Source organism: Lepidochelys kempii, chromosome 3 (genome assembly GCF_965140265.1).
Source record: "Lepidochelys kempii isolate rLepKem1 chromosome 3, rLepKem1.hap2, whole genome shotgun sequence".
In the NCBI taxonomy this organism is placed as follows: domain Eukaryota; kingdom Metazoa; phylum Chordata; order Testudines; family Cheloniidae; genus Lepidochelys; species Lepidochelys kempii.
In genome coordinates this window covers 205,292,393-205,320,038 of record NC_133258.1, presented here as the reverse complement: position 1 = coordinate 205,320,038, position 27,646 = coordinate 205,292,393, and the positions used below count along the sequence as shown (strand labels likewise).

The window sequence follows — 27,646 nt, the reverse complement described above, 5'->3', positions numbered from 1 at the left end:
AACCACCCGCAACAATGTTTTAGCCCCATCAGGCATTGGGAGCTCAACCCAGAATTCCAATGAGCAGCGGAGACTGCGGGAACTGTGGGATAGCTACCCACAGTGCAACGCTCCGGAAGTCGATTCTAGCCTCGGTACTGTGGAAGCACTCCGACGAGTTAATGCACTTAATGCACTTAGAGCATTTTCTGTGGGGACACACACACTCGAATATATAAAACCGATTTCTAAAAAAACGACTTCTATAAATTCGACCTAATTTCGTAGTGTAGACATACCCTAAGTGTCCATTTAAAATAGTGGTGTTAAGAAGTGAACATAAGAAAAATGAACAACAAAAATGTGAATAATGTACAGACTAAAAGGGACTTCACAACAATTGGCTACCAGAATTGTATAAATATGCAGATAAAGCATCTTGGTAACTATTTGTTTAACGTACAGTTAGCAATTTTAACAAGCAAAATTTTAACTACAACGAGCTCTTTTTTCCTTTTCACAACAAAACTAAAATGTCTAAAATTGGCGCAATTCTGTGTGAGAGAGGAGGCTATAATTTTTTTGAGTGTGTAAGATAAAAATTACATGAACATTTGAATGGTTTAACATTACTAGTACAGTAAGCAATTAAACCATGATTTTATTGAAGAATCAACTATGATTTTGAAGCATTGGGCAAGAACTGTTCAGAGCAATGCTCTCATTGGCCACTGGGCTTCATGTGATCTAGCCACATGAAACACCGATGTGGCATCTCCATGTCTTATTTATCTAATAAGGAAACATTCTGCCACTCCCATTCATAGTGAATAGGATCTTAAGTCAGCAGACCTATTGAAATCAATGCCACTACTTGCCAAGGTACAACTCGTAAGTGTGGCAAAAGCTAGCCCTACGTAAATAAAATAGAAATTGGATGATAAAATACTTCTTCCTAGCATCTGAACTTTTAAAAAATCTTGCGCTTTTTTACAGCAAAGGCGGATAAATTCTGCATTTCCCCTTCCCCTCCTTATTTTTCTCTCTCTCTCTCCTCCAGCTTAGCTACTGTCCCCAACATGTTTGCAGGTGGTAGGGTGCTTCCAAAAGATTTCTTTCACACTGTAGAAGCTATATAGGGAGATCCAAACAAGTTCAGGATGCATTTTGGTTTAACTTTTTAGTCCATCTGTCGAACTGTGAACATATTTAGCTGTTCAAAGCGACGTTCTACTCTGAAAAGCAACTACGTAAAAATGGTACCTTTTTACTTAAGAGCTCTGTTCGTGGTGTCCATTCCTGATCTCACTTGGGGGCTGAAGATTAACATTAAATTTGTGACTACGGGGACAAGTGCTATAAAAAAGGCTAAAAAACATATTCAGTCACATCTGCTGATTTTAGTGACAAAAATAGGTTTTTGATGGGTTTTACATAAAAGCCAATTAGTTACTGGCGTAAACTCATTGAAGGCAATGCAGCTGCACATGTGTCACAGAGGACACAACTTGGTTTTAGAATCTTATTGCCTTGTGATGATACACAAGAAAAAGAACCCAATGTGGCTGTCCGAGTCCAAGCTGTGTATGCAGGGCTGACAGATAGCATCATTTTATTTATATCTGAGCACATTTAATATGGAAGTCATAGGCACAATAAACATGGAACTCCACAATGCCCTTTCTAGAGTCACTGTTGAGAGCAGAACCCCATTAACGGTACAAAACTGAAAGCAGCCCAGCCACCCACAAAGCGGCATGTGTCAGGGAGAGAGCAGAGCTCAGCCTCATTCTGCAATTCTCCCCATTAGGGACCACAGCCAGGTGTAGTAATTTAGAGCTGCCCCAGCACTGCTTCAGCTTACACTGAGGCCAAAACCTCTGCAGCTTGAGAAATGGCCCCGGACGGCTCCCCTTCTCTCCTATGCTAAGGCTCTGGCCAGTAAAGTAAATGCTGTATGACTTCACTGCATAACAAACAGAATCTACATTTCCAATAGAAATATATTTCATTTTATGCTTAAAGAAAATATTTGTTACTGTAATATATGCCTGTGTGGATTTAGGAATATTATTATGTTCAGCTGAAATTCTCTCAAGCCTTGTGTATGCTGGTGGTTTTTACAAAAAAATTCCTACCAGCGCTACCAGGGGTTTAGCGGGGCATAGCCCTAATACAGATAAGGTTTCCATGGCTGGACCTACTTTTACTGTTGTATTAACTACACCTGCTTTGCAGCAGGCTTGATTGTCACGGTAGCAAAAAGGCTGCGAGCTGCCAGAACCTTGTTCATCCGACTGCTCCCACTCATGCGATCACTGGTGGAAGGTTTTGGTAATATTGATACAATTTTTTGGTGTAGGCAAGACACTTTAACTATATTGGTACAGTTAAAGCAATACAACCCCCCAGTGATGATGCAGTTACATGGATATAAATGTGCTTATACCAGTATAGCTTATTCCCATACAGGAGGTGGAATAAACTATACCGGAATAAAGTACCTTTATAGCTATGTAAATATGTCCCCATTAGAGGTTGTATCAATTTAACTATTTTGGTCAAAAATCTTACCCCTTACCAAAAGTCATGGTAGTAATACCTAATTCTGCAGGCCTTATTCAAGCACAATTCCCAGGGAATTCAACAACAGTTTTCCATTAAGGACTGTTGGATGAAACCTAAGTCCTTTTATAGGGTAACAGACCTGCAGCTGTTGGCTTTTGGTAACAGACTTGCTGTGGACTTCTCTGCTCCTGTCCTCACTGTGACAGATAAGACAATTTCCTGCATTACCCTGTGATAAACCTTCCTGAATAAAGTTTAACCATCTTTGGAGTCTATTGTACTAAATGCAAAGGCAATGTATCATTGCAGGGCCTGGATGACCAAAGGATTATATTGGACAATGCAGCAAACAAGAATGATCTTTTGGGACAATATATGTAAAGTGGATTTCCTGGGAGATATCTAGGGGGAAATGCAAATTCCATCCTCACCCCCACCTCCAGTTTTGCAAAAGCCCAGCCCATTGAAGGTATACCATGAGGACAAGGCAGTTGTCTGCCGATTACCTGTTCCCAGGATCCCAAGATCAAAGGCCCAAACTGTATAAAGGAGGAACTCACAGACTCATGAGGGTGATTGTTCCGAGCTGAAGCTGTTATGAATTTGTAACCACTGCTTGGTGGGGTTTAATGGACTGATCATCTGCCAGAGCCCTTGTTGGTGTTGGAGGTGATCTGATGTAAGCTTAGTAGCGTGCCTGTAGGTTGTTTTATTATTTTAATATGTTTTCTCTGTAATGCTTTCCTCATAAGAATAATGTCCTTGCTTAGAAAGAGCTGGGTGATACCTGACAGTGGGCAATTACGCTGTTTATAGTCCCTCAGGAGAAAGCAACATACAGACACTGGCCGTTTAAACCACCTGGCTTGCAACTCACAGTGTAGCCAGGGAACTATGCAGCCTGGAAAAACCCCAGACAAGGAGAGAGATGTGGGTCCCCACACGAGAGAGGTGACTGCTGAAAAGCTGAGAGTCTAAAGCGACCACCCTTGCTGAACCATCAGGGGGGAAAATACGGGTGCAGCTGCCCTGAACTGTGACACTCTCCACAAACATATTAATTGTTAATCACTGTAAACATCAAATGTTCATTTATTCACTATGTGCACAATCTTACCTGGCATTGCTGCCCAGTACAGAGAACAAGGTGGTCGTATGGCACTTTTTTTCCTTTGGAAACCACTACATGTTTGGCAGCTCGGTCTATGCCAGTCATTTTATCAACCACAACATTAACCCAGGAACAAAGTGACATCAATGCATAATCTTTATCATTAAAACAGTGGCTGTGAAGAAAGAATATCTATAAGTGACATTTTAGCAGCTGACAGCAGGCATTAATTAGACATCTGGTGAGTTGGTTGAAGTCCCCTAGTGGTTCAAGTGGTTGTCTTGCTGTGAGCTTACTAAGGCCTATAGTGAGAGATTATTCATTATGAAACTCTCAGGTACAAACTGACAAGTTCCTGTTAAAACCAAATAATTTCTCCCAATGTCAGGCCATACTACAATAGAGTTTAAAAATAAGTCAAATATATACTTTACCATGCTTCAAATTTGCAGTCTGATGCACAGTGCAGTTTTGCACCTGTAAAAGAAACTGTTTTTCTTACCTGATAATTTCCTCTCTTTGGCTCTCTCTACGAAATGCTCTTTTGCTAAAATAGTCCCACTTTTGCTACCACTAGTTCAGCTCCACCAGTAATAGCTATGGTGAGACCACTAACCACTAGTATAACTACTGTCTTACCGAGCCCTGCTCGGAAAGTGTTTACAACTACAAAGACGGCTACTACAGCAGAAATGCCAGTAAAGGGCAGAGATATCATCAGATCTGCTCTTCTGCTTTCCCTCTCCAGATGAGCTCCTCCAAAATGGTAAGGATGAAAAACATTGTAATGACATTAAAGAAACCTTCAAAATGCTGTATGAAGCAAGCAAAGAGATGCCATTCACAGGAGGGAGAGGGAGATTATCATATGCACTAAAAGGAAGAAATTAGCAAGCAAATGAAAATCTCTCTCTCTCTCTCTCTCGTAAGGGTATGTCTGATAATCCTCATAAACACAGGGACTGACTGACAAGCAATTCATTCCCAACCCTTAAGGAGAGAGGAATTTTGAAACCAATTAATTTATATACAGTGCAACAAAGAACAGTTTATGTGCAATTCTTCTATAAACAAAGCCCTCTTCCAATTAGCAATTGCAGCCACAGAGCCGTTTTTTACCCTGGCATGTTTGGTGGTAAGTGAGGAAAGAGGCCTCGGATTACTCAGTTGTTTTGTTCAGACAGACTCACTTCTTCTATCCTAACTCTTAGCAAGTGTCATATTTATTAATTTTGTTCAAGGTTTTCATAAAGACTGATGGCCCAATTACACTGTGAATGCTAAAACCTGTACTTTAGATACAATTTTTAAAAGTACCAGTTATGTAGGAGCCTTAATCCCATTTTCAAAAGTGAATGAGGCACTCAGGGACAGATTTTTAAAGGTGTGTAGGCAGCTAAAGATGTAGATAAATGCCTAATGGGATTTTCAATAGCACCTAAGCAGGTTAGGCACCTAACTCCCTTTGAAAATCTGGCCCTTAGGAGCCTAAGTCTCAATGAAAGTGAATGCGACAACCTCCTAAAACTCTTTTGGAAACAGGATTTTGGTGCCACAGATGACATTTGTATATAGAAATTCATCTATTTTGGAAGATGGGAGACTACCAACAGACATTCATCCTAGTGCTGAGATCTTAAAAGGTGGTTCTCCTCTCGGGATGCCCCATTTATTTTGTCTCAATGACTCCATATCAAATTTGCTAATTTTACTATTCCCCCACCCCTAACAGTCAGGCACGCAAACTCAGTCTGGGTTCTGAAAGCAAAGCTGGTTCTTTCTGGCTCACACACTATCTCAGTAATTAAAATTTTGTAGGTCAACTTCTGCCCTCAGTTAAACCTGTGTAACACCATTGCCTTTAGTACTGTTACAAAAGTCTGACAGAAGGTATAAACTGAAGATAATGGTGATAAGCTTGATCAAGATATTCAAAAGTGACCCGTGATTTTCATTGCCTCAATTTTTGATGTCCAGCTGAGACATCTTAAAGGATTCTGATTTTCAGTGAGTGGGTGCTGTGTATTTTCTGAAAATAAGACCTTTTTAAGGTGTTTAAAGGTAGGCACCCCAAATCACTGGTTGCTTTTGAAAATATTGGCCAAGATCTATTTTTGCTGCACCAAAGTCCATGGGGGAGGGGGATTATTGCCTGTTTTAAATCTAGCCTCCTTAAATAGGTATGTGATTGTCCAGTATTTTCTAGAGAGGGTATCAAAAATTTAGAAGCTGTTGTTTACAAAGGGATCTTTCTAGCAAAACCAGAAAGAAACAGAGCCTCTTTAGCACCCTTATGCATTCAAATTATAAGCAATCCCAAAATTCATTTAAAACTCAACTATATTACACTAACAGTGTGCTCACCGCTTTACAGACTGGTGTGAAGAAAAACACTCTGCCCCAAATTGTTTTTCTCTCTCATATATGACGATAAAATACCTAAACAACAGATAATCTGTAGACCTATTCCCACAAAATATCTAGGAGACCAGGGAGAAAGCATTTTCAACCTGGAAACTATAATAATCTGAATTATTGCACAGAGCTGAGTCTTTGCAATAGTGCTTTGTGGAAGTATGTAGAGAACGCCACATGGCTGGCTGCTCTTCAAATCCTCTGAGTCTTGATACTTCCCTTACAAAAACCCAGATGTGACCCTAAGAGCACCACAATGCCAGTTGTCATGATATTTACTCAAAAGGTGGCATGTAATACATAATTGGAAAACTAATAACTCTCTGATTATTCGCAAAAAGAAAAGGAGTACTTGTGGCACCTTAGAGACTAACAAATTTATTTGAGCATAAGGTTTCGTGAGCTACAGCTCACTTCACTGGATGCATTCAGTGGATTATTTATATTCTTGTATGAGGTCTGTATGGTTAACCCACAAAAAACTTTATAGATATGCTGGAAATATGTGACTAAACTGTGTTTAAACCAGGCATGTTAGCAGGAGTTCATAAACAGGTTTTCTCCAGACAAAGGAAAGAGGTCAACACCTCAAACCAGGCACGGTCAAATTCAGTGGGCTATTCATTTGTATCGGAAGTTGCAGGAAGAGATCATTTGCATTGTAAAAATCAACAGGGGGAGGAACCAGCATGGAGTCTGAATCAGACAGCATGGTGTCCACACCCAGCAGGGGAAAGGAACTTTATATGGGGAGACCCTATAGAAGAATACATTTCAGAGGTTTGCGGGACTACAAAGAGAGGGAGATTGAACCTCTAAGTTATCCATCTCTAGGGAACAAAGAAGCCAGCTCTTTGAATCTGTAAGGGTTGATCCTGGCTGGAAAAACCAGTCATGCTGGAGAATTTACTTTAAGTAGGGAAAGTATCTTGAACAAGAACTATAACGAATTAAGTTAAGTTTCAGTCTTAAAAATGCATTTTACTTTGTTGATAACCATTTTTATCGTTATTCTTTCTGCTTGGTATCACTTAAACCTATGTCGTTTTGTTAATAAACTTGTTTTACTTTACCTATAAACCAACTCAGTGCTTTGTTTGAAGTGGAAAGTTTGTCAAACCCAGTTAAGTTAATAAACTGCGGTGTACTGTCACTTTAAAGGAGCAGTGAACTTGTTAAGATTTTGTGAGTGCTACAGTCAGAGAGGCTGAGCACTGCAGAGAAAGACGTTGTTTGGGGAGAACTTGGGACTGGAAGGGTGTTGGTGTTACCATGCAAGGAGCAACCAAGTTGGTGGAAGCCAGGGTGAGATCAGTGTGGTAATGATCAGACTGTTGGTATCAGGGCTCTGAACCAAAGCTGCACGGTACAAAGGCACCCAGGGCTACAGGACAGGTGGTGACAGAACACCTTACTGGTCTGGATTGAACCCAGATCCTCACACCAGAAGAGGGAAAATCATCTATTAAAAACTCCACAAGGTTCTTCTAGAGGTTTGTGCTACTCGTAAAGACAAGCTGTTTACAGGTCCATGGAGGGACGGACCCTGAAGATTCAAATTACAGTGGCTTTTGAATGAAATAGAAAGCTGAATGGATGGTCTAGATAGAAGTCATAGACCTTTTACCATCAAGTTTGTGAAGTAAGGTCTTTATGGGGAAATATACATCAGAAAATGTTGGCAAGGTAACTGAATGATTAAGATGGAATGCAGATGCCACATTTAAAAAGAATCTAGGACCAATCTGCAGCACTCCTTTATCCTTGTGAAGCAATGTGCAAAGCCTGGAACTCACTCATTCTGTGAGCTGTAGTCACTGCCGCCAGGAATAAAATATTTCATTTAGCAAACCAAGCTCATCAGCAGTGAGTGGCTCAAGCACCACTTTATTTCTTATTTGGTGGATAGTGGTAAGAGGCCCAATATAAATCCAATGAGAGTTATTCCACTGCAGTGAGCTATGGAGCAGGTCCCAAACACAGCTTGACTAAAAAATATGGGATCCTGATCAAGTTTGAACCCCTAAGTTCTTTGGCATTATAAACAATAACAGAGAAAATTGAAAAGGAACAAAGTAGTAACAATGATTATTGTTTGTACCAATACGGTCATATTTTATATTCATATTAAAGATGAATATTAAATATAAACATTCATATTTATAAATATTCATATTCAAAACACAGGGCTGATTGCTAATGATTATTAATTATTATTGTTATTAGAGTACCCAGAAATGGGATACATGCTTCACAGAAACAAGTAAAAGTGCTTCCATGCCCTGACAAGCTCTGTGATCCAATGTCCAGATTTTCAGAGGTGCTCAGCATCCACATCTGCCATTTACTTTGATGAGAGTTTTGGACAATCAATGCTCTTGAAAATCTGGCCATAAGTTCAGACAGGACACAAATAAGAGACAGAAATAAACAAACAGGAAGAAGGGAAGAGGAAGGACTTTCCATAAAGTGAATAATAAAGAGAGGTAGGATTTGGAAAAGCACATGTGTGATTTAGAAGCACAAATATCATTGGCAGTCAGTGAGACTTGTGTTCCAAAATCACTTAGAAGCTTCTGAAAATCCCACCAAAGATCGTTTTAATTTTCAGCTGTTCCTTAATTAAATTAATTCATATCCATTATCTATCTATTTTCAAATTAAACAACTAGCTCTGGTTAGACAGTTATGAACTACAATTTTCTATAAATGTAGGTATTTTGTAAATGTCACTGGAAATATTTGTTTACGTATGAAACATATATGTAGGGATGTGGTTTATCTATTAAATTCAAATCTTCTTTGCCTTTGTCTTGTCCTATTAGTTGGGCTGGCACCTAGCATTAGACTGACATACTCCCTGAAGACAAAGACCTAAAGTGTTGCCTACACTTATGGGGGTGTGCAGGGTACATGTAGCCACATGCCCTAGTGAAAGGTAGGCTGTGTCCACACTGCAGTGTGTCACTATACATGGCACTGAAAGGCTCTGGCAGTGGGTGGTAGCAGGAAAAGGCTCTGGCAGTGGAATTTCTTCTGGCAAGAGGTAAAAATGATCAATACTTCATGATGTTCTGAACTCCATGCAAAATTAATCTCTGTGACATGGCTTTCCATCATTTGTAGGTACAGATACATACATCCACAAGGCGTGGTTGCTCGGGAGACAGGAGACGTGGAGAATGCCTTTGAGAAAGCACATCTAGATTGAGACTCATAACAGAACTGGACCTGGACCTGGAGAGTTTTTCTGATTATGTTTGTATTTTAGTTTCTTATTATGAGCACTAAGACTTGAGGAAAATACACATTTCTGTACCTGTGTATGCTGAATTGTACTACAAATTCACAAAAAAAAGATCACGTTTTATATTTTCCTTTGAAACTATCACAAATATTTAGAAATTAAATCAAACCTGTCAATTAAAAATCCTCTGTTCGTAGAGCCTGGTGGATTTTTTCCTGGAAGCCCATGAGTTGAAATCAGGGTCAGATTGTTAAATTTCAGGTGCGGACTAAAGAAGTAAAAACAAAATGCAAAACATAGATCAACATGAGTTTGATGAAGTTCAGTTAGGTATACTTGTAATTTGATTTTGCTAAAACGTACTGTTATAATTAGTGTTTACATTCAACAGGGTTTCCCAGTCTATTCCTGAGAAGTTTGGTTTAGCTGTACAGAATCCAGCACAATGGGGCCCTGAATCTGATTGGGAATCTCTGGGCTACATCATAATACAGATAAGAAATAAAATAAAAATCATTATGATCTGTCCCCGTAGATCTATATGGCATAAATTACCTCAGTCACCACTTAACTTGAAAGTCATCCTAGAGCTAGACTGAGCCTTTGCTCAATTACTTGAGTATCAAGAAGTATGGCAGGAATTGACTCAGGCCTTGCCTTCACTTGCAAATTAGGTTGTGTTAGAAAATGGCCTTGACGAGTCATAGTAATGAACAGTGTTAAACATGACTTAGCACTCTGAGTAGAGGAGGACTGTTGTGTTTGACATAGCGTTGGCTAGCTGTAGTAGCTGGCATGATGTTAAACACAATAGTCCTTGTCAACCCTGAATGTTAATAGCAGGCCAGTCGCTGCAGCTTCTCTAGTTAGTGCTCCCACCCCCATCACCTAATTTTCTGGGGAAAACAAAGCTCTATAGAGTTAGAATTCCTTCTCTGATCCTCCCTTCCCTTGGAAAGTTATACATGTCACTAGGTGCAGATTGCTTTCACTCATGCCAGTTCAGCTTTACCTGCTGGCACTGTGGAGGGGATGGAGCTGTGTCCACTCCCTGCCCCTCTCCACCCCTTCCTTGCCCACCTTCTCAGGGGTGCAGTTCCTGTTCTTCCCCTCACATCTGAACCCAAGTTTTGGGGAGGCCATGTTGGTAAGTGAAGATGATCTTACTCCCCCTTTAATCACTGTAGAGCTGCATTAGTGCCAGCCACAATCTGGATCGCTAATTCAAATTCTTTGATAAGGTTAAGATTCAGCAGATGTTTTCGTAAGCAGGGCCTGGCTGACATTCCTGCATCAGACCCTCAAGTGGAACCCAGTAGCGTAGCTATGGGTCAGGCGACGCTCCGGGTCTTTCACTCTCTCCGGTCTTCGGCAGCTTTTCGGCATTTCGACCTGCCCCTGAAGACCCAGAGCGCCGCTGCGTGAGTACAAGCGGGTGGCGCCTTTTTTTTTTTTTTATCTCTGCTCCCCCTGTTTTCTCCACCTGGCTATGCCACTGGTGGAACCCTTCAGAGGCTTCACTTCTGGGAATAACACGAAAAATAAAGTTGTTCATTGCTGACAGACAGCAACGGTAGAAGGAAGACCCTTGTGTTATCTTCATGTGGGAGTTTAAACATGGCTATATCTTTCTGTCTCTCTAGTAAACATATGGCTCACCACATCCATGCAAAGTTAAGATAATGAAAGTGAAGAGAAGGCAAAGCAGAAATAAAGCCCTTGTTTAAGCAAAGCAACGTTAACTTTAAGCACACATTTGACTTCCATTGATTTCAAATGCTTTGCTGAATAGGAATGGATTTAGACATGTGCTTCAGTGGTTTGCAGAATTGGGGCCAAAGCGCATGTTCAGACAGACACAATGCATGCTGGAAATGTGCAGTTATTCAGACAGCTGATGAATATCAGTGGACAGCTACAATTACTGCTTTCACTTGGCTTGTTGGGTACATGCTAGGAAAATGACAGAGCCTTAGCAACAGTGTGCAGGTTATGCTTAGACCAGAATCACATGCCTGCTGAGCACTGCCCAAAGCAGGATATAGTGTTTTCCTGAGTAACCGGTTCCTCCCAACGTGCCATCACATGACATGTGACAAAGGTAGGAAGCAGTCCTGCTGGTGGGACTGTTGAAATAAGGCTAGCCCGACTTTGTCAGTGCTGTTTGTGGCTCAGCCACCAAAGGAAGATAGCTGGACAGTGAGGCCACTGTGGCATGAGAGAGCCCCGTGGCCTGCAATACTCTAGCCACTTCCTGTAATGGATTCCTGACAACAAGGAGACTATATCCACTGCCTGTAATGGATTTCTTGGAACTAGGAGGGTTCGTCAATGGAACAGCAGATTTTTCAATGCCATCTGCATCAGGTTCCACAGAGCAATTCATTTGAGTGGGCCAGAATCTAAGCACCAGGAGATTCTGCCATTTTCTCAATTGCATGTGCTTTTTGGCACATATCAAGAGAATTTGTCCCACTGCATTTTAATTAACAACGTGGGCTCTGACAATATATTAAAGTAACCTAGATCTGACATTTAAAAACAAATAAATATTATGAATGATTAAGCCTTATAATCTTCAAGGCTTTGTACAACTTAAATATGGATAGATATAAGTGCTACAAGGAAATGGTATGCTTTTTATCTACTAATGTTAATTTGTTATTCATACATTTAAAAAAATATATTCAAACAAAGTGAAAGGTCATACTTAAACCAAAGAATTTCAAGGTTATGGCTGCCACTCTATAAATGCATATTAATAGTTTAATTCTGGATTATGGATCATCTACTATAAATCTCCATGCATACTTTGGGCACAATGTAATAAATAACCTGAATGTAACAGAGTGCATATATTTATACAGATTATAGACCTGATTTTCATTTACACAAAAGTAATTTTACACAGCAGTGCAAAAGATCCTTAAAGTGGGTATAAATGTAATTTTCTCCCACTTTAAGGCCGCTTTATACTCACAGTGTGTTCTAAAGTGGCTTTAGTGTAAATGAAAATCAGACCCAATCCATTCATCTGCATTTTAAAACATACAGTATGCCATATGCATTTGGAGCTGCTACTGTGGGTGTGAGTGTGAATGAATACCATTAATCGTAAAGATCCATAATATTCAGATACTTAACAATTTACATACAGTTATCAGGACAATAACTGGAAACTGATATACAAATTTCTGATGTTTCAGCGTATAAATCTGTCCCTCTGCCCCCTTCATACATCACTTGTTATCTCTGATTGTAAGCACTTTGGGGGAGGGACCATTTCTTCATGGATGCTGTACAGCACCTAGCACAATAGGGGCTCCAATCTTGAGTGCTACTCAATGTACATACTAAATTACACTAAAAGAAGTCAGGCACTCAATAGTCAGGAAATGACAATTTTAAGGTTGCTTGTGAAACTTAACTTTCCCTCTCACTCTGATACAGTCTTTAATTACATGATCCCATATTATTTTTTCTACAGGAAACCCAGCTCATCAGTAAATGCGTAGTTATTTAATATTTCTTTTCATCCTCACTGTGTGGCCCAAGGCCTTATTATCCATTCCAACACTGCACTGAATAAAATATTATTAATTTCCTCCTCAACATTTCTAGGATGTTCTAACCATAACATCCAAGTGCTTCACAAACATTACATAATTTATCTTTACAACACCTTTGTGAGATTGGGTGTTTTTTTTATCCCCATTTTAGAGACTGGGAACTGAAGCAGAGAGAGATTAAAGCCGAAATTGTCAAAAAAGTTCACCAATTTTGGTGCCCAATTGGAGATACTTGGGACCTGAATTTTCAGAATACTTTTACACCATTTTTATAGCACTTAATATGTTAAAAGCACAGTTCTAATTGAGTCTGGCTGCAGGTGTCAGAGCTCAGCACTTCTGCAAATCTTCCCCCAGCTGTCTAATGTTGGGCAACTTTGAACATTTCGGTTTAAGTGACTTGCCTAGCATCACACAGGAACTCTGTGGCAGAGGTCAAGATAGTATCCAATTCTCCAGGGTAGCATTCAACTTAATCATGAAATAGTCATCCTCTTCCTATAGTTGGGGCCCTACCAAATTCATGGCCCTGAAAAATGCATCATGGATCGTGAAATCTGGTTTCTCCCCTGTGAAATCTGGTCTTTTGTGTGCTTTTACTCTATACTATACAGATTTCACAGGGGGGAAGCCATGCGTTTCTCAAATTGGGAGTCCTGACCCAAAGGGAATTGCAGGGGGGTTGCAAGGTTATTTTAGGGGGTTTGCAGTATTGCCATCCTTACTTCTGAGCTGCCTTCAGAGCTGGGTGGCCGGAGAGTGGCAGCTGTCACCTGGGAGCCCAGCTCTGAAGGCAGCGCCCTGCCAGCAGCAGCGCAGAAGGGAGGGTGCTAATACTATACCATGCCACCCTTACTTCTGCGCTGCTGCCTTCAGAGCTGGGTGGCTGGAGAGTGGGGGCTGCTGACTGAGGGCTCAGCTTTGCAGGCAGCAGCACAGAACTAAGGGTGCCAGTACCATACCGTGCCATCCTTACTTCTGCGCTACTGTTGGCAGCGACCGGGGATCCCGACCAGCAGCCGTCACTCTCCAGCTGCCCAGCTCTGAAGGCAGCACCACTGCCAGCAGCAGCTCAGAAGTAAGGGTAGCCGTACTACAACACTGCCCCACCCAATAACCTTGCGACCCCCCCCAACTCCTTTTTGGGTCAGGACCCTACAATTACAATGCTGTGAAACTTCAGATTGAAATAGCTGAAATCATGAAACTTATGATTTTTTAAATCCTATGACCATGAAATTGACCAGAATGGACCATACTATAGTCCAGTCACACTTAGAAGATATGAAGGGCTGGAGCATGCTCAGTACAGATAGAAACTTCAGAGATTCTAGCCTCCATATTCTAACAAGCATGTGCAAACTGAGATTTTACAAAGCTTGATAATCTGGTCAAATTTGGGCATTTTTTCTCAAGAACAATGAAAGGCACATCCCTGACACTAGGAAGGCTCCCTGCCAAATTGGAAAACCCTTCTCCCAGGCATGAAGACACTAGAGGATCTAAAATAATTTCTTACAACTACTTCATTAACATGAGAAAACAAAGTATTTTTCTATAACCTTGTACTAAGAAAAGGTTGAACTCTTTTTGTAGAAACTTTCTAGAATAATTCAGCCTGAGGCAGAGAAAATGAACAAAAAATCTCAACACAGATGGTTAAAGTTTTGCAAAGTTATAAGTAAGGCTACAATTTAGTCATGGGTATTTTAAATAAAAGATATGGACAGGTCATGGGCAATAAACAAAAAATCACGGCCTGAGACCTGCCCATGATTTGTACTATAAATACCCCAGACTAAATTTTAGCCAGGAGGCTGTTGTTCTGGGGACCCTCTGCTGGGGGAAGACCCGGTGGGGGCCACTGCTCTGGGGGATTGCCCCAGGGAGCGGGGCCAATGGCACCAGCTGCCGGGGGCCATCCTAGCAGCGGTTGCACCGCCCGCCTCCCCGCTGCTGCTCCGGCCGTCCATGGGACCGCTGCCGGGGGCCACCGAGCTGTGACTGCTTCCTCCATCCCTGGGGCCAGCCACACCGGCAGCTGCTTGTACAGTCCCTGCCCAGGGACCGCCCGAGTAGCAGCCAGTGCGGCTGCTGTCAGAGCAGCTCCAGCACTGTCCGTTGCGGTCAGCTGTGGGGCTCCCCGAGCAGCCGGCTGTGGAGCCACTCCAGTAGCGGCCGGTGTGGCTGTAACCAAGCCGCTGGAGTAGCTGGCCCCGGGGCTAGCTGCTTGGGCGGCCCTGGGGTCAGCCATGCTGGTTACTGCAGATGTCACGCTGCAGAATCCGTGACTTCCGCAACCTCCATTACAGACACGGAGCCCTAATTATAAGCAACAGAAAACCAGGTCTTATGATGGGGTGTATTGGGCAGTCTTAATGTTAGGTGTCGCTTCCTGTGCATATAATAAAACATAATTGCACAGTGAAAGCCCTTACAATAAGTAGTTGACATGTTGTCCCATGTTTAGAACTTCATATTCTTTGATATTTTAATTATTTTTTAAATACAAAAATAGGAATTGGAGACCAGTCAGCGTTACCCCATTATCAGATAATTTGGTTGAAAGAATAATTACAAGTAGAATTCTAAAACACCTAGAAAAAGAAGATACAACAAGGGGTAAAGCAGCCTGCATTCTGTAAAGGAAAATTGTGCCTCTTGAATTTATTAGAAATTTTTGAGCATGTCAGCAAAAAGGTAAGGGAGAACCACTTGAAATTATTTTGGTTGGCATTTTCAAAAGTGCTCAAGCATTGGCTTAACTCTGCTCTCATTTATGTCAATGTACTCCACTGACTTTCATGGGAGCAAAGTTAATGCTGAGTGCTTTTGAAAATACCACCCTTAGTTTATCAAAACAACTTTTTACAAAATCCCTCACAAACAGAAATCAAAGGAAGTATTCATAGCGGTAAGGTACTTCCTTAGATGAGAAACTGGCTAAGAGACAGAAAACAGAGTAGAAATTAATGGCCAGTTTTCAACATGTTAAAGGGTTAGCAGTGGAGTGCCACAAGATTCACTACTAGGACTGGTGTAGTTTAACATATTCATAATTATCTCAAAAAGGAGGTGAAGAATGAGATATCAAAATTAGCAGAAGACACAAAAACATTTAAGTTGGGCAATACTAGAGAAGACGGTGAGGAACATCACAGGGGTGTAACTGTTACACTGGCAGACCAGATGCCAGCTCTTGTCCACGCTGCAGGCATTAGCTAAGAACTGACAAATTCATAGCTGGAGACCAGACCAGGAGGTCGGACTAGACTGACCGCTAGAGAGATCCAACATGGCAATTTCTGTGTTCCAAAAGGAGTTTATTTATCACACTAATAATATGAACAATGCCATTTTAAATAGAAGGCTATTTTTAAATTATAGGGTCATATAGAAAGTATGAAAACGCAGTGAACATTTTTGTACTACTTGCCCTTCTTTAACACTGAATAGTAAAATACATCTTTTTAAATATCTAAAATAAGATTTTGTATGTCAAGAGTCCAAAGTATCTCTTCTAGCCAAATTATGAACCCCCCCAATAATGGAAATTATGTCATTTTCATAAATTTAGTGGCCAAAATGTTCAAGTCTGTGGGTGACATTTCCAAAAGAGCCAAAGGGCCAGATTTTTAAAGGTATTTAGGCACCTAAAGATGCAGATAGATGTTTGTGAAAATCCTGTTAGGCCCTTATTTGCAGCTATAAGGACCTAAATAGCGTTAAAAAACTGGCTCTCAGTAACGTAGGTGCATAAATCCCATTTTCAAAAATGCCTAAGTGACAAAGGTGCTTTGGAAAATTTTACCCAGTGCACCAAAAGTTGGGCTCTTAAATCCATATATAGGCACCTAAATATAATTAGCCTGACAAGTCAATGCAGGCTGCAGGTGCTCAACATCTATGAAAATCAGGAGCTTGGATACAGATTTATGCATAAGCAGCCAGGTTTGAAAATTCTGGCCAATGACACTGCTGAGTATCATTATACTTTCCATCAATACATTTGGGGTTCTTTTTATATAGTTTTATTTATATGCCGATAAAAGAATGGTTCATACATTCTGGCTCTAGTTCCTCACTGCCGGTCTAAAAGCAAGCTCCTGATAACTGAAAAACAATAGACACTGACAAACAGTTACTGTATATTAGGAAACAGAGTGGCTTATATGCTTTTAATGTATATAAAAATGCCCAACATCAAGTGCTGTAAAAGGAGAGGTCACCATTTTGTGAAAAAGTCTTCAAAAGCTGAAACCAATGAAACATTACACAAGTGCACCTGCAATTTAGAAGCAAATAATTCCTGTGGGGATTCATGTTGCTGTGGATACAAAAGGGAAGAACAGCCAAAGATACTCGTAAAGCGGGGAGGGATTAGAGTATCTAGGGAAATAAGTAAAAGGTATTGAGTTTCATTGCATGGTTCTAGAGGACATCTACAAAAGAAGGCCTAAACATCCTTGTTCTTGAAATAAAAAAGGCTCCTATTGCCAATTTATTGTCAGCATAATAAAAACAGCAAGCAAAAAAAAATTAGTATATTACTTACAGGGATCTTGGCAAGAGCCATTTGCAAATCTACCAGATTATTCTTCTTTAGCTTTTGCTGTTTTTAGCAAAAATCTGTCTAAGCAAGCCATTTAATTAACTGCTTTCATTAAACCTCTCATTTGAACAAATAAATAGCCAAATAGTCTTTTAACACAAAGTAAAGAGCAGTAGCCCACATGGATCTAAATGTTTCCATTTCATTTACTTGAACCTAAATATTACACACCTGTGCATCTTTTCCAGTAGTTTAAAGTAAATGACAAAATTGTACTAGGAAGTAATACAGTCTCTGAATAACAAGAAAAGGTTATCCGATATGCTGGTCTCCTGTAAGCACAGTATTTAAATAACCATGTTAATATTTGGTGTTATATGATGTACTAAGTCAAAGGCACAGACAACTTGAATTCCATTGTACTCTAACCTTGTCACATAAAAGTGGTTCTAAATATGAAAGCTCAAGACAGTTCTAAAAAAATTGTAACAAATTGCCAGTTTCGAGCAGTAAATCAAACTAGAGAAGCAAATGCTACACAGCTACAGTATAACAAGGGTAGCTGATAATAATCATAGAACCACAGAACTGGAAGGGACCTCAAAAGGTCACCTAGTCCAGCCCCCTGCACTCAAGGCAGGAATAAGTATTATCTAGACCAGTGGTTCTCAAAGCCAGTCCGCTGCTTGTTCAGGGAAAGCCCCTGACGGGGCGGGCCAGTTTGTTTACCTGCTGCATCCACAGGTTCAGCCGATCGCAGCTCCCACTGGCCACGGTTTGCCGCTCCAGGCCAATGGGGGCTGTGGGAAGCGGTGCGGGCCGAGGGATGTGCTGGCTGCCCTTCCCGCAGCCCACATTGGCCTGGAGCGGTGAACCGCAGCCAGTGGGAGCCACGATCGGCCAAACCTGCAGATGTGGCAGGTAAACAAACTGGCCCAGCCCACCAGGGGCTTTCCCTGAACAAGCAGAAGACCGGCTTTGAGAACCACTGATCTAGACCATCCCTGACAGGTGTTTGTCCAACCTGCTCTTAAAAATCCCCAGTGATGGAGATTCCATAACCTCCCTAGGTTGGGGAAATGGGGAAAATCAAATTAGTACATACATTATATGACAGATAAATGAAATCACTTTAATTTTCAATTAAAGTCTGGCACAGTGGCCTTCATTCAGTGCACCTTTCTCAACATGTTAACTATGTTATGATACTATAAATGATTTTAACCACTTTCTTGGCCACTTGCTGCCTTGTGACTTGTTGCTTTGCCAGCCAGAGCTGAAGTCAGTTACACGCCTTTCTTTTTCCCCCATTGTTCAAGGTACCAGCATTCTTTTCTGGCATATAAGAATCAACATAAGATCATGTTCTCATTACCAGAACATTGGTATACAGGGGATCAGGAAGGATGGACAGGGGAAAAAGTGAGGAAGTATCGCAGTATACATCAAGAATATATGCACTTGTTCTGAGGTCCAGAAGGAGGTGAGAGGCAGACCAGTTGAAAGTCTTTGGGTAAAGATAAAAGGGGAAAAATTGGATTGATGTCATGATATGGGTCTATTTCAGATCAATAAATCAGGAAGAGAAGGTGGATGAGGCATTTCTAGATCAAACAATAGAAATATACCAAACACAAGAGTGGTAGTAATGGGGGACTTTCATGACTCAGACATCTGTTGGAAAAGTAATATGGCAGAATGCAAAATTTCTTAGAATATATAGAGGACAACTTCTTTTTTCTTCTTCTTCCAGAATATGGAGGAAGGAACCAGGGGGACAGCCATTTTAGACTTCATTCTGACAAACAGGGAGGAATTGGTTGCAAATCTGATGGTGAAAAGCAATTTGTGTGAAAATGATCATGATATGATAGATGTCATGATTCTAAGGAAAGGAAGGAAGGAAGGAATAAGAGCAGCAGAATAAGACAAAGGACTTGAAAAAGCAGACTTTAACAAATTCAGAGAACAGGTAGATAAGGTCTTATGGGAAGAAAATCTGAGAGACAAAGGAGTTCAGGAGAGCTGGTGGTTTCTCAAGGAGACAATAGTAAAGGCACAGTGTAAAACTATCCAGATGCAAAGGAAAGCTATTAAGAGGACAATATGGCTTCATCAGAAGCTCTTTAATAGCCTGATAAATCAAAAAGGAATCCTAAAAAAAGTGGAAACATGGACAAATTGTTAGGAAGGAGAACAAAAGAATAACACAAGCATGTGGGGACAAAATCAGAAAGCCTAAGTCACAAAATGAGTTACACCTGGCAAGGGACATAAAAGGCAAGAAGAAGTAGTTCTTTAAATACATTAGGAACAAGAAAAGGATGAAGAAAAGTGTCGGTCCACTACTTATAGGGGAAGGAGAGGTAATAACTGATCACATCAAGAAGGCTGAGGTGTTTAATGCCAGTTTTGCTTCAGTCTTTACTAAAAATGTTAATGATGACCAGACATACAACACAAATAATATTAACAACAGGGGGAAAGAAATGAAAGCCAAATAGGGTAAGAACAGGTTAAAGACTATTTGGATAAGTTAGATGTATTCAAGTCAGCAGGGCCTGATGAAGTTCATCCTAGGACTAGTTGAACCAATCTCTGAACTGTTAGCAATTATCTTTGAGAACTCATGGAGGACAGCTGAGGCCTCAGAGGAGTGAAGAAGGGAAAAAATAGTACCTACCTTTAAAAAAGGGGACAAAGAGGACCAGAGAAATTATAGATCAGTCAGCCTAACTTCAGTAAATGTTACTGGAACAAATTAAACCATCAACTCGTAAGCACCTAGATGATAATAGGGTTATAAGGAATAGCCAACACGGATTTGTCAAGAATAAATCATGACAAACAACCTAATTTCCTTCTTTGACAGGGTTCCTGGCCTAGTGGATAGGGAGGGAATCAACAGATGTGACATATCTCAATTTTTGTAAGGCTTTTGACACAATCCCACTTGATATTGTCACAAGCAAATTACAGAAACGTGGGCTAGATGAAATTACTATAAGGTGAGTACAAAACTGACTGAAAGACCCATACTCACAGAATAGTTACCAGTGCTTCGTAGTCAAGCTGGGAGAGCACATATAGTGGGGTCCTGCAGGGGTCAGTCCTGGGTACCTGCTACTATTCCATATTTTCATTAATGACTTGGATAATTAAGTGCAGAGTATGCTTATAAAATTTGTAGATGACAACAAGCTGTGAGGGATTACAAGCACTTTGAAGAACAGGATTAGAACTCAAAATAACCTTGACAAATTTGAGAATTGATTTGAAATCAACAAGATGAAATTCATTAAAGATAATCTCAAAGTATTTAGGAAGGAAACATCAAATGCACAACTACAAAATGTGATAGTACGGCTGAAAAGGATCTGGAAGTTCTAGTGGATCTAGTTCTAGTTGAATATGAGTCAACAATGTGATGCAGTAGCGAAAAAGGCTAATATCATTCTGGTTTGTGCGTAAGACATGAGAGGTAACTGTCCCACTCTACTCGGCACAGGTGAAGCTTCAGCTGGATTACTGTATCCAATTCTGGGTACCACACTTAGGTAAGATGTGGATAAACTGGGGAGAGTATAGAGGAGAGAAACAAAAGTAATGAAGAAGTTTAGAAAATCTGACCTATGAGGAAAGGTTAAAAAACTGGGCATATTTAGTCTTGAGAAAGGAAGATTGATGGGGCATCTGATAACAATCTTCAAATATGTTAAGGGCGGTTATAAAGAGTGATCAACTGTTCTCCATGTCCACTGAAGGTAGGACAAGAAGGAATGGGTTTATTCTGCAGCAAGGGAGATTTAAGTTAGATATTAGGAAAAAAATTTCTTGCTATAAGAGTAGTTAAGCTCTGGAATAGGCTTCCAAGGGAGGCTGTGGAATACTTACCATTGGAGGTTCTTAAGAACAGGTTAGACAAACACCTATCAGGGATGGTCTAAGCTTGCTTGGTCCTGCCTCAGCGCAGTGGGATGTACTTGATGACCTCTTGAAATCCTTTCCAACCCTATATTTCTATGATTTTATAAGTATGAGTCGTTATGGGAAAACAAAACAGCAATATTATCGCTCTGTGGAAAGGATGTCATACCAAACATCATGAAGGCCCCACACCTGTGGTCATACTTTCTTGTTTACTATGCTATAAGTGAGAGTGCCAACCAAGAAGGAAGCAGAAGAGATCATTGTGTGAACAATGACTTCCAAAGAATGTATTGGCAGACAAGAAACTACCTATGTGCATCAGCTTAGGTTTTCAAAACAGGATTCCTACTTAAGAACTGATACACAGATATTCATCAAAAAGTTATACAGTTTTAATTAAGAGTTCTCCAAGATAAACCAGTTCTCCATGGGACCAACACTGGAGAAAAAATGCCAAGGCATTTGAAATGGCTTTGGTGAAGAGAGGCATTGTAGTGGAGTTTTTATCAGGACCCTTTCAAGACAGGACTCCAGGAAGTGACCTTAAATACTTTTTTTTGTCCTAGTGGAATTTTTAATTAATAGGATTCCCGGGTATAGAATTATGCTTCATTGGGTCAAGCATACAGAATGGTTCTCAAAGATTTTGTCTGAATAATTCAAAACCAGAATTTGCTGCATTCTCTGTAAAACTTCTCAGCAATCATTAGTGGCTTTTCCTCGACAGTCCCTTCTCCATCTGAGTTGCAGCACCAGAGCTAAAAATGACTCTAGTTGTCAGTTGCTCCATAGGGCTTCTCAGTAGCAGACACTTTAGATAAAATCCTGGCCCCACTGACATCAACGAGAGTTTCAGTGGGGCTAGGTTTTCACCCCTTATCTTTCCCAGGCTCCCCAAAACCATCATCCAATGTAGGCTCTCTCAGCACAGGAACATACCTTCCCAGCTCTGGTGGCTAGAGGTGGTCAAAACTTTTTATGTTCTGTGAGAAAATCCAACATTTCAAAATTTGTTTTTGTTCCAAATTGAACCAAATTTTCAAAATTTCCCACAAAACGATATTTTTAAAAATTTCATTTTGAGTTGGTCGAACTTTTGTTCCAATTCTGACTTAAAAATTTTTTATAACAAAGTCTTTTGAAACAAAAAATAAAAATGTTTTGTTCCAACAACACCAAAATGGATCAAACATCAAAACAAAATTTAGTCAAAAAAGTGTCATTTACGGACAGAAAAACTTTAAGTTGGAAAATTTTCACACCAGCTCTACTAATGACATTCTTCCTCAACCCTCTGGCAGTGCTATACCTCACAGACAGAATAAGGAAAGCACCATGCAGCACCAGCCCATTAAGCAGTCACTGTCTCCTTTATCTTATTGGCAATTCTTCCAAAAAGTCAAGGAATTTTTACTTTGACCTATGACTGACTCTCCTCAAGGAAGCTACAAGGGTTCCTCTCTCTCCCTGTCTTGCAGCTTTGCCTCCCTGAATGCCAGGGGAGCAATAGAATGACCCCTCACTCCAGACTTCATACGTGCCCCACAGATTCTCTCTCTGCTAGGATTATTCCTACAATCTGTGCTCCCCTTCTCTCCTCCTGATACCCCTGGAACTCCTGCTACATCTCCAGTAAATTCATTTTGACCCACAAATTATTTCCTGCTTCCTTTCCTGGATTTCTTCACACACACTCTGCTCCAATCTCCATCTTTGACTATCTTCCCCATAATTAAATTAGTTCTCTTTTTATTCTGTTTTGTCTTCTTCATTTCCAAACATGACATCTAACCCCTGATCAACCCACGTGTCTTCAACCCCCAACCCTTCTGCCCCTTGGCTCTCCTGAAACCCTCTTCTCAACATCATCATTTTGCCTAGCATCTTGCCAATATTCTTAAAGAATATTGGTATTGTTTCTCCATGCATACCAATAAAACCCCCACAGCATACGTATAAAGTGAAAAACACAGTCAACAGTAGAGGCAAGCTGAGGGACCACACATTACTAAAACCAACTTACACACTAATCTTGACTAACAGCACTTTCTCTTCCTTTACCCAAGCTCCACTTTAGGCTCAAGTATGAGCTGGGTTACCTGCCTGTGCAGGGGAGTAATGTGGTATAAGATGCCTCCTTATACCAGCTACCTGAATTCCTGGTCTGTGTGTGGGATGGGGAAAGTATAGCTGATGCAGGGTCCTGTATAGGTAAATGGGCAGGGGGAGAGGATGTTTGGAGCCTTGTCTCTGCTCCTAAACACACTGGCCAGCACAGCTCAATTGGCACAGAAGCAGAAGTAAGCTACACCCATTATAGGTCTGATCCAGTTTACCCCACGCCTGGAACAAGGAGTAAGTAGGGACCAAATTATAATTCTGAGGCATAATTTGGTCCTTGGTCTCCTCCTGGCCAGCACAGGTATAGACCACGCCTCACTTAGGGTTTGTGGTATTTCCAAGATCTTCTAGTCCATAACAATCCACAGGAGAGAACTTGTAAGCTTATCTGACAGAGCAGAGTACCTTACAAAAGCTCTTGTCTCAGCTCATGCATGGAAGATGTGCAGCTAAATTATTCAGGCAGACACACACTTTATGAACCTCCTTAGCTGCACAGTTTACAAGAGAAATACTCTCATGCAGAATTTACTGAACGAGTACAAAATGCAATTTTCAAAGGTTTAGAATTTGATCAAAACCTATCTTCACCAGAACACACAAAATGACTTCTCCTTTCTGAGGGGCTATTTTGGTGTCAGAATTTCAAACTTCCTTTCCCCAGATGTTTCAGTACTAGAGCTGGTCAAAAATGTTGCAAGGTTATTAATTTATTAATACTTTTAAAAATAGAATGGTTTTTGCTCATACTTTGAAATAAATTCACCATCTGGCATGGTGCTATGCTATCTAACCTCAAACCATAATCAGAACCTGTGAGCTATTCGGCCCAGCCGTTCGACCCTTGCTGAATGTATATGACCACCTTGGGAATAGTATACTTGATTTTGTTAAACATAACCACCTGGAACTTAGCAAAGTTAAAATCACCGATGAGGTAGACTCTTACAATGCTTACTAATACTGGCTTCTGCAAATAAGGCACTGAGAAGCTGCAGATTAGGAAAGGACACCAGGAGTGTGTTTGAGTTTCCTGTCTGCTACTATTCTGTTGTTGCTGTATGAATGTGGCAAAAGAATGGCTCCCAATGTTTCAGTGAGTAACATCCAGTGAAAATTCTAGCTCTTTAACATGGCATTTTTAATACTATGGTCTATTTCCTTATGCCACAAGTCAATTTTTGAAACCTTAATGCTTAACCTGAATCCTTTTCAGTGTTGTTACAAGACAGGACCTAATATTTTGAAATGCTCCCTATTGCTTGGCACAAATATTGAATGTATTGCTCTTGACTGAGAGAAAAAGTACAGGCCTGATCCAAAGCATGAAGTCAGTAGAAAGACTCCCATTGGCTTTAGATTCAGTCCTACATGCTTGTTCTCCCTCTTGACTCAGGGCCAGAAGTTCCCCAGACATCTTCCACATAGAAAGAGAGCATTTCTCACAAAGTTGTATGATTTTTTGCAGCCAGCAGGGTGCTATCTTGTCCTGTTGGAAAGTGGGCAGTTGTGTAAGGGGAGGGGCCATGGGTAGCTGAAGATCCAAAGAAAAACTAGGCCCCAAAACCCTGATCTCAGAACATCCACATTGTAGCCAATGATTTTAGTTTATTGTCCATTTATTGTGTGATTTTATGATTAATCAACGTTATATTATATATATTCATTGTATGTTAATTAGAGTTACTTTGTAGGATTATAAAAGCATAAGATTGATCAGTATTTACAGGAACCAAGTATTAGACATGAGTAAGACAAGCTGAAACACAACAACCTGTAGGTTGAGGCCTGCAAGACTTTAGCTTAGCTATTTTAGGCCTTGGAGGCAAGAAATGATGACTTAAGCCAATGAGCAAGAAATAACCCAGTGCCCTAAGATTACGGGAAAAGAGGTACCAAGTGGTAATACTGCGAAAAATTACCCGGAAGATTAATATTAGATCATAAAGATACTGTAAAGGCACATCTATCTCAGACATGTGTCTTAACCATGGGATACAGGTTGTGCGTCAATGCTAATGAGAATAAAGGGAACTTACATACCCTATAGAAAATTATGGTCCCTTAAGTTTCCAGGGGACACAGACCAATAGGAGAAAAGAGGGTTGACACTTTTATGGACATGCACAGAATATAGGTATAGACAGAATCACTTTATAAAAAGGGGATGCCCAGAATGGGAAAATTGAGCTCCCTATGGGAGACTCCTGCAAGAACCATCCCTCTACTGATGATCAAGCCATGGGAGACCTATCAGACCCTAATACTATTGTTAAGGATGTGAGTAGAACTTAACTTGTTCATAGGTCTGTATAGAATTTCTGTATGCTTGGGTAATCATAACTTTAATAATTTTTGTAACTTTACTAAAACTTACAAAATAGACTTTGTACTGGTGAATGTATGTGTGGTCACTACCCTTGGTCTTTGTATGTTCCTAGAGATTCTAAGTTTGAAGCAAGTAGCAGAGGTGACTTTCACTCTGTTAAGCTTGAAACTGTAACCTCCAGAGCCGAACCCACGGTGGTGTAATACCACATTACAAAATTCACTTTAAATAAAATAAAAGGCAATAACATGTAGCAGCTGCCCTTTTGGTTCTCCCAACATCCCAAACACAGTTGCTTGGCTGGCATTGGCTTCCCTGGAGGCAGAGGAGCTCTGCCATGGAGAGTAACATTAAGTCATGGTACACCCACCTCTTTTAAAGGAGAACATACTGAAAACAAAGGCTGTTCTCCAACTCCTCCCCGTCCAGCAGGTCATGCCTTCTGTTTCGCATACTACTGAAATCACACATCTGGTTGGTGTATAGATGCTGTTCACAGTTATGTTGCTGTGGGAACATACTACGCAGTTACATTACCATTCCTTGCGCATCCCCCAAATCCCATTTCAACATAAATTGCACTCACAGTATTCCTCTTTGCGCTGCAGAAACATAGGGTGCCGGAGGTAATTATGCCAAAAGTGATCTCTAAAAGGCATTGCAAAAAGGCATCCAAAAATAAAAGAAGAAATAAGCAAATACCTTCAAACAAATGTCTTAATTTGTCATACAAAGTCTACACATTAATATTAAAAAATGAATAAGCAAGAATCAAATCCTGTGTTACACCAGAGGGCAGAGTTACTAGCACAACAAGCCAGCTATCTCACATTTCAACTGGCAAATTCCACTGTACTTCAAAAAACAAAACAAACAAACAAACAATCAAGCAGAAAAAAACCACACCCAATGGGCGCCTGACAGCCTGTTTTGAAGATCCCAATAGTCACATCTCAATTATGGATAGAAAAATCTCTTTTCCAAAGCATGCATCTTTAAACAAGGAAAAATAACCATGAATAGAACTGAAAAGCAATGATTTCCAGTGCCACTTAAGGAAATGGAAAACATAAATGGATTGTGGTGCAGTTTGAATGCTCCTTTTTTATTCTCAACTGCATTGTCCAGATTACGACAAACTCCAAGGCACTCAGATACAAAGCTCCATAATGAGCTGATCGTGCTATTATCATGCTTAGTCACCCAGGTTTTTTTTTCAGAATTAAAATATCAACTTTTCTTCTCATTGATTACTTTGAACATTACAACAGGCCCTTTGTGAGGTATAATATTCTTTGCCCTAAATATAGGGGTTTTTTTTAAAATAAAAAGCAACACCTACAAATATATACAAATACAAGGCATGCCAGAATGCTTGGTCCCAGCCTGGTGTTTGCACAATATGTTTAAAATGGCAAATGCTTAAAACAGAAATAGTCTTGGTTTTGAGTTGAAAATATACTCTAAAACAAGCCATTTCATTATAAAATAATAATATGGCTGTAATAATTCAGAATTATTTTTGGCAGAATAAAGTCAAATGATTGCTAGGAAAGATGATCTTGACTCATAGCCTTCCCCATAGGTTATGCTAGTATCAGTCACTGACAGTATCCATTGTGACATTGATTTAACAACAAGGCAAGATATGACCTATCCTATTTATCTCTGTCACAACTTGATCTCTATTCACTAGAAATGATGGAAGGCAACAATGTCTGAATGATGCAGGCCCAGTGACACTGAACACATGGTAGACTACAACATTGTTTTGCATTTGCCTTGGTATGAAAAAAAAGCAGTCAAAAGGAACCATACATATATC

The 27,646-nt window shown here is 40.3% G+C and overlaps 1 protein-coding gene across 3 annotated transcripts in view; it reads right to left on the bottom strand.

Moving 5' to 3' along the window:
* The window catches only part of CFAP61 (cilia and flagella associated protein 61), a 209,966-nt gene that overhangs the window by 82,295 nt on the left and 100,025 nt on the right, over window positions 1–27,646 (bottom strand). For all 3 annotated transcript variants that reach the window (XM_073339783.1, XM_073339782.1, XM_073339785.1), the window contains 2 exons: window positions 9,490–9,588; window positions 3,665–3,833 (listed from right to left, as the gene is read on the bottom strand). In XM_073339783.1, coding sequence (XP_073195884.1) covers window positions 3,665–3,833; window positions 9,490–9,588 — 268 coding nt within the window. The remainder of the gene's footprint in view (window positions 1–3,664; window positions 3,834–9,489; window positions 9,589–27,646) is intronic.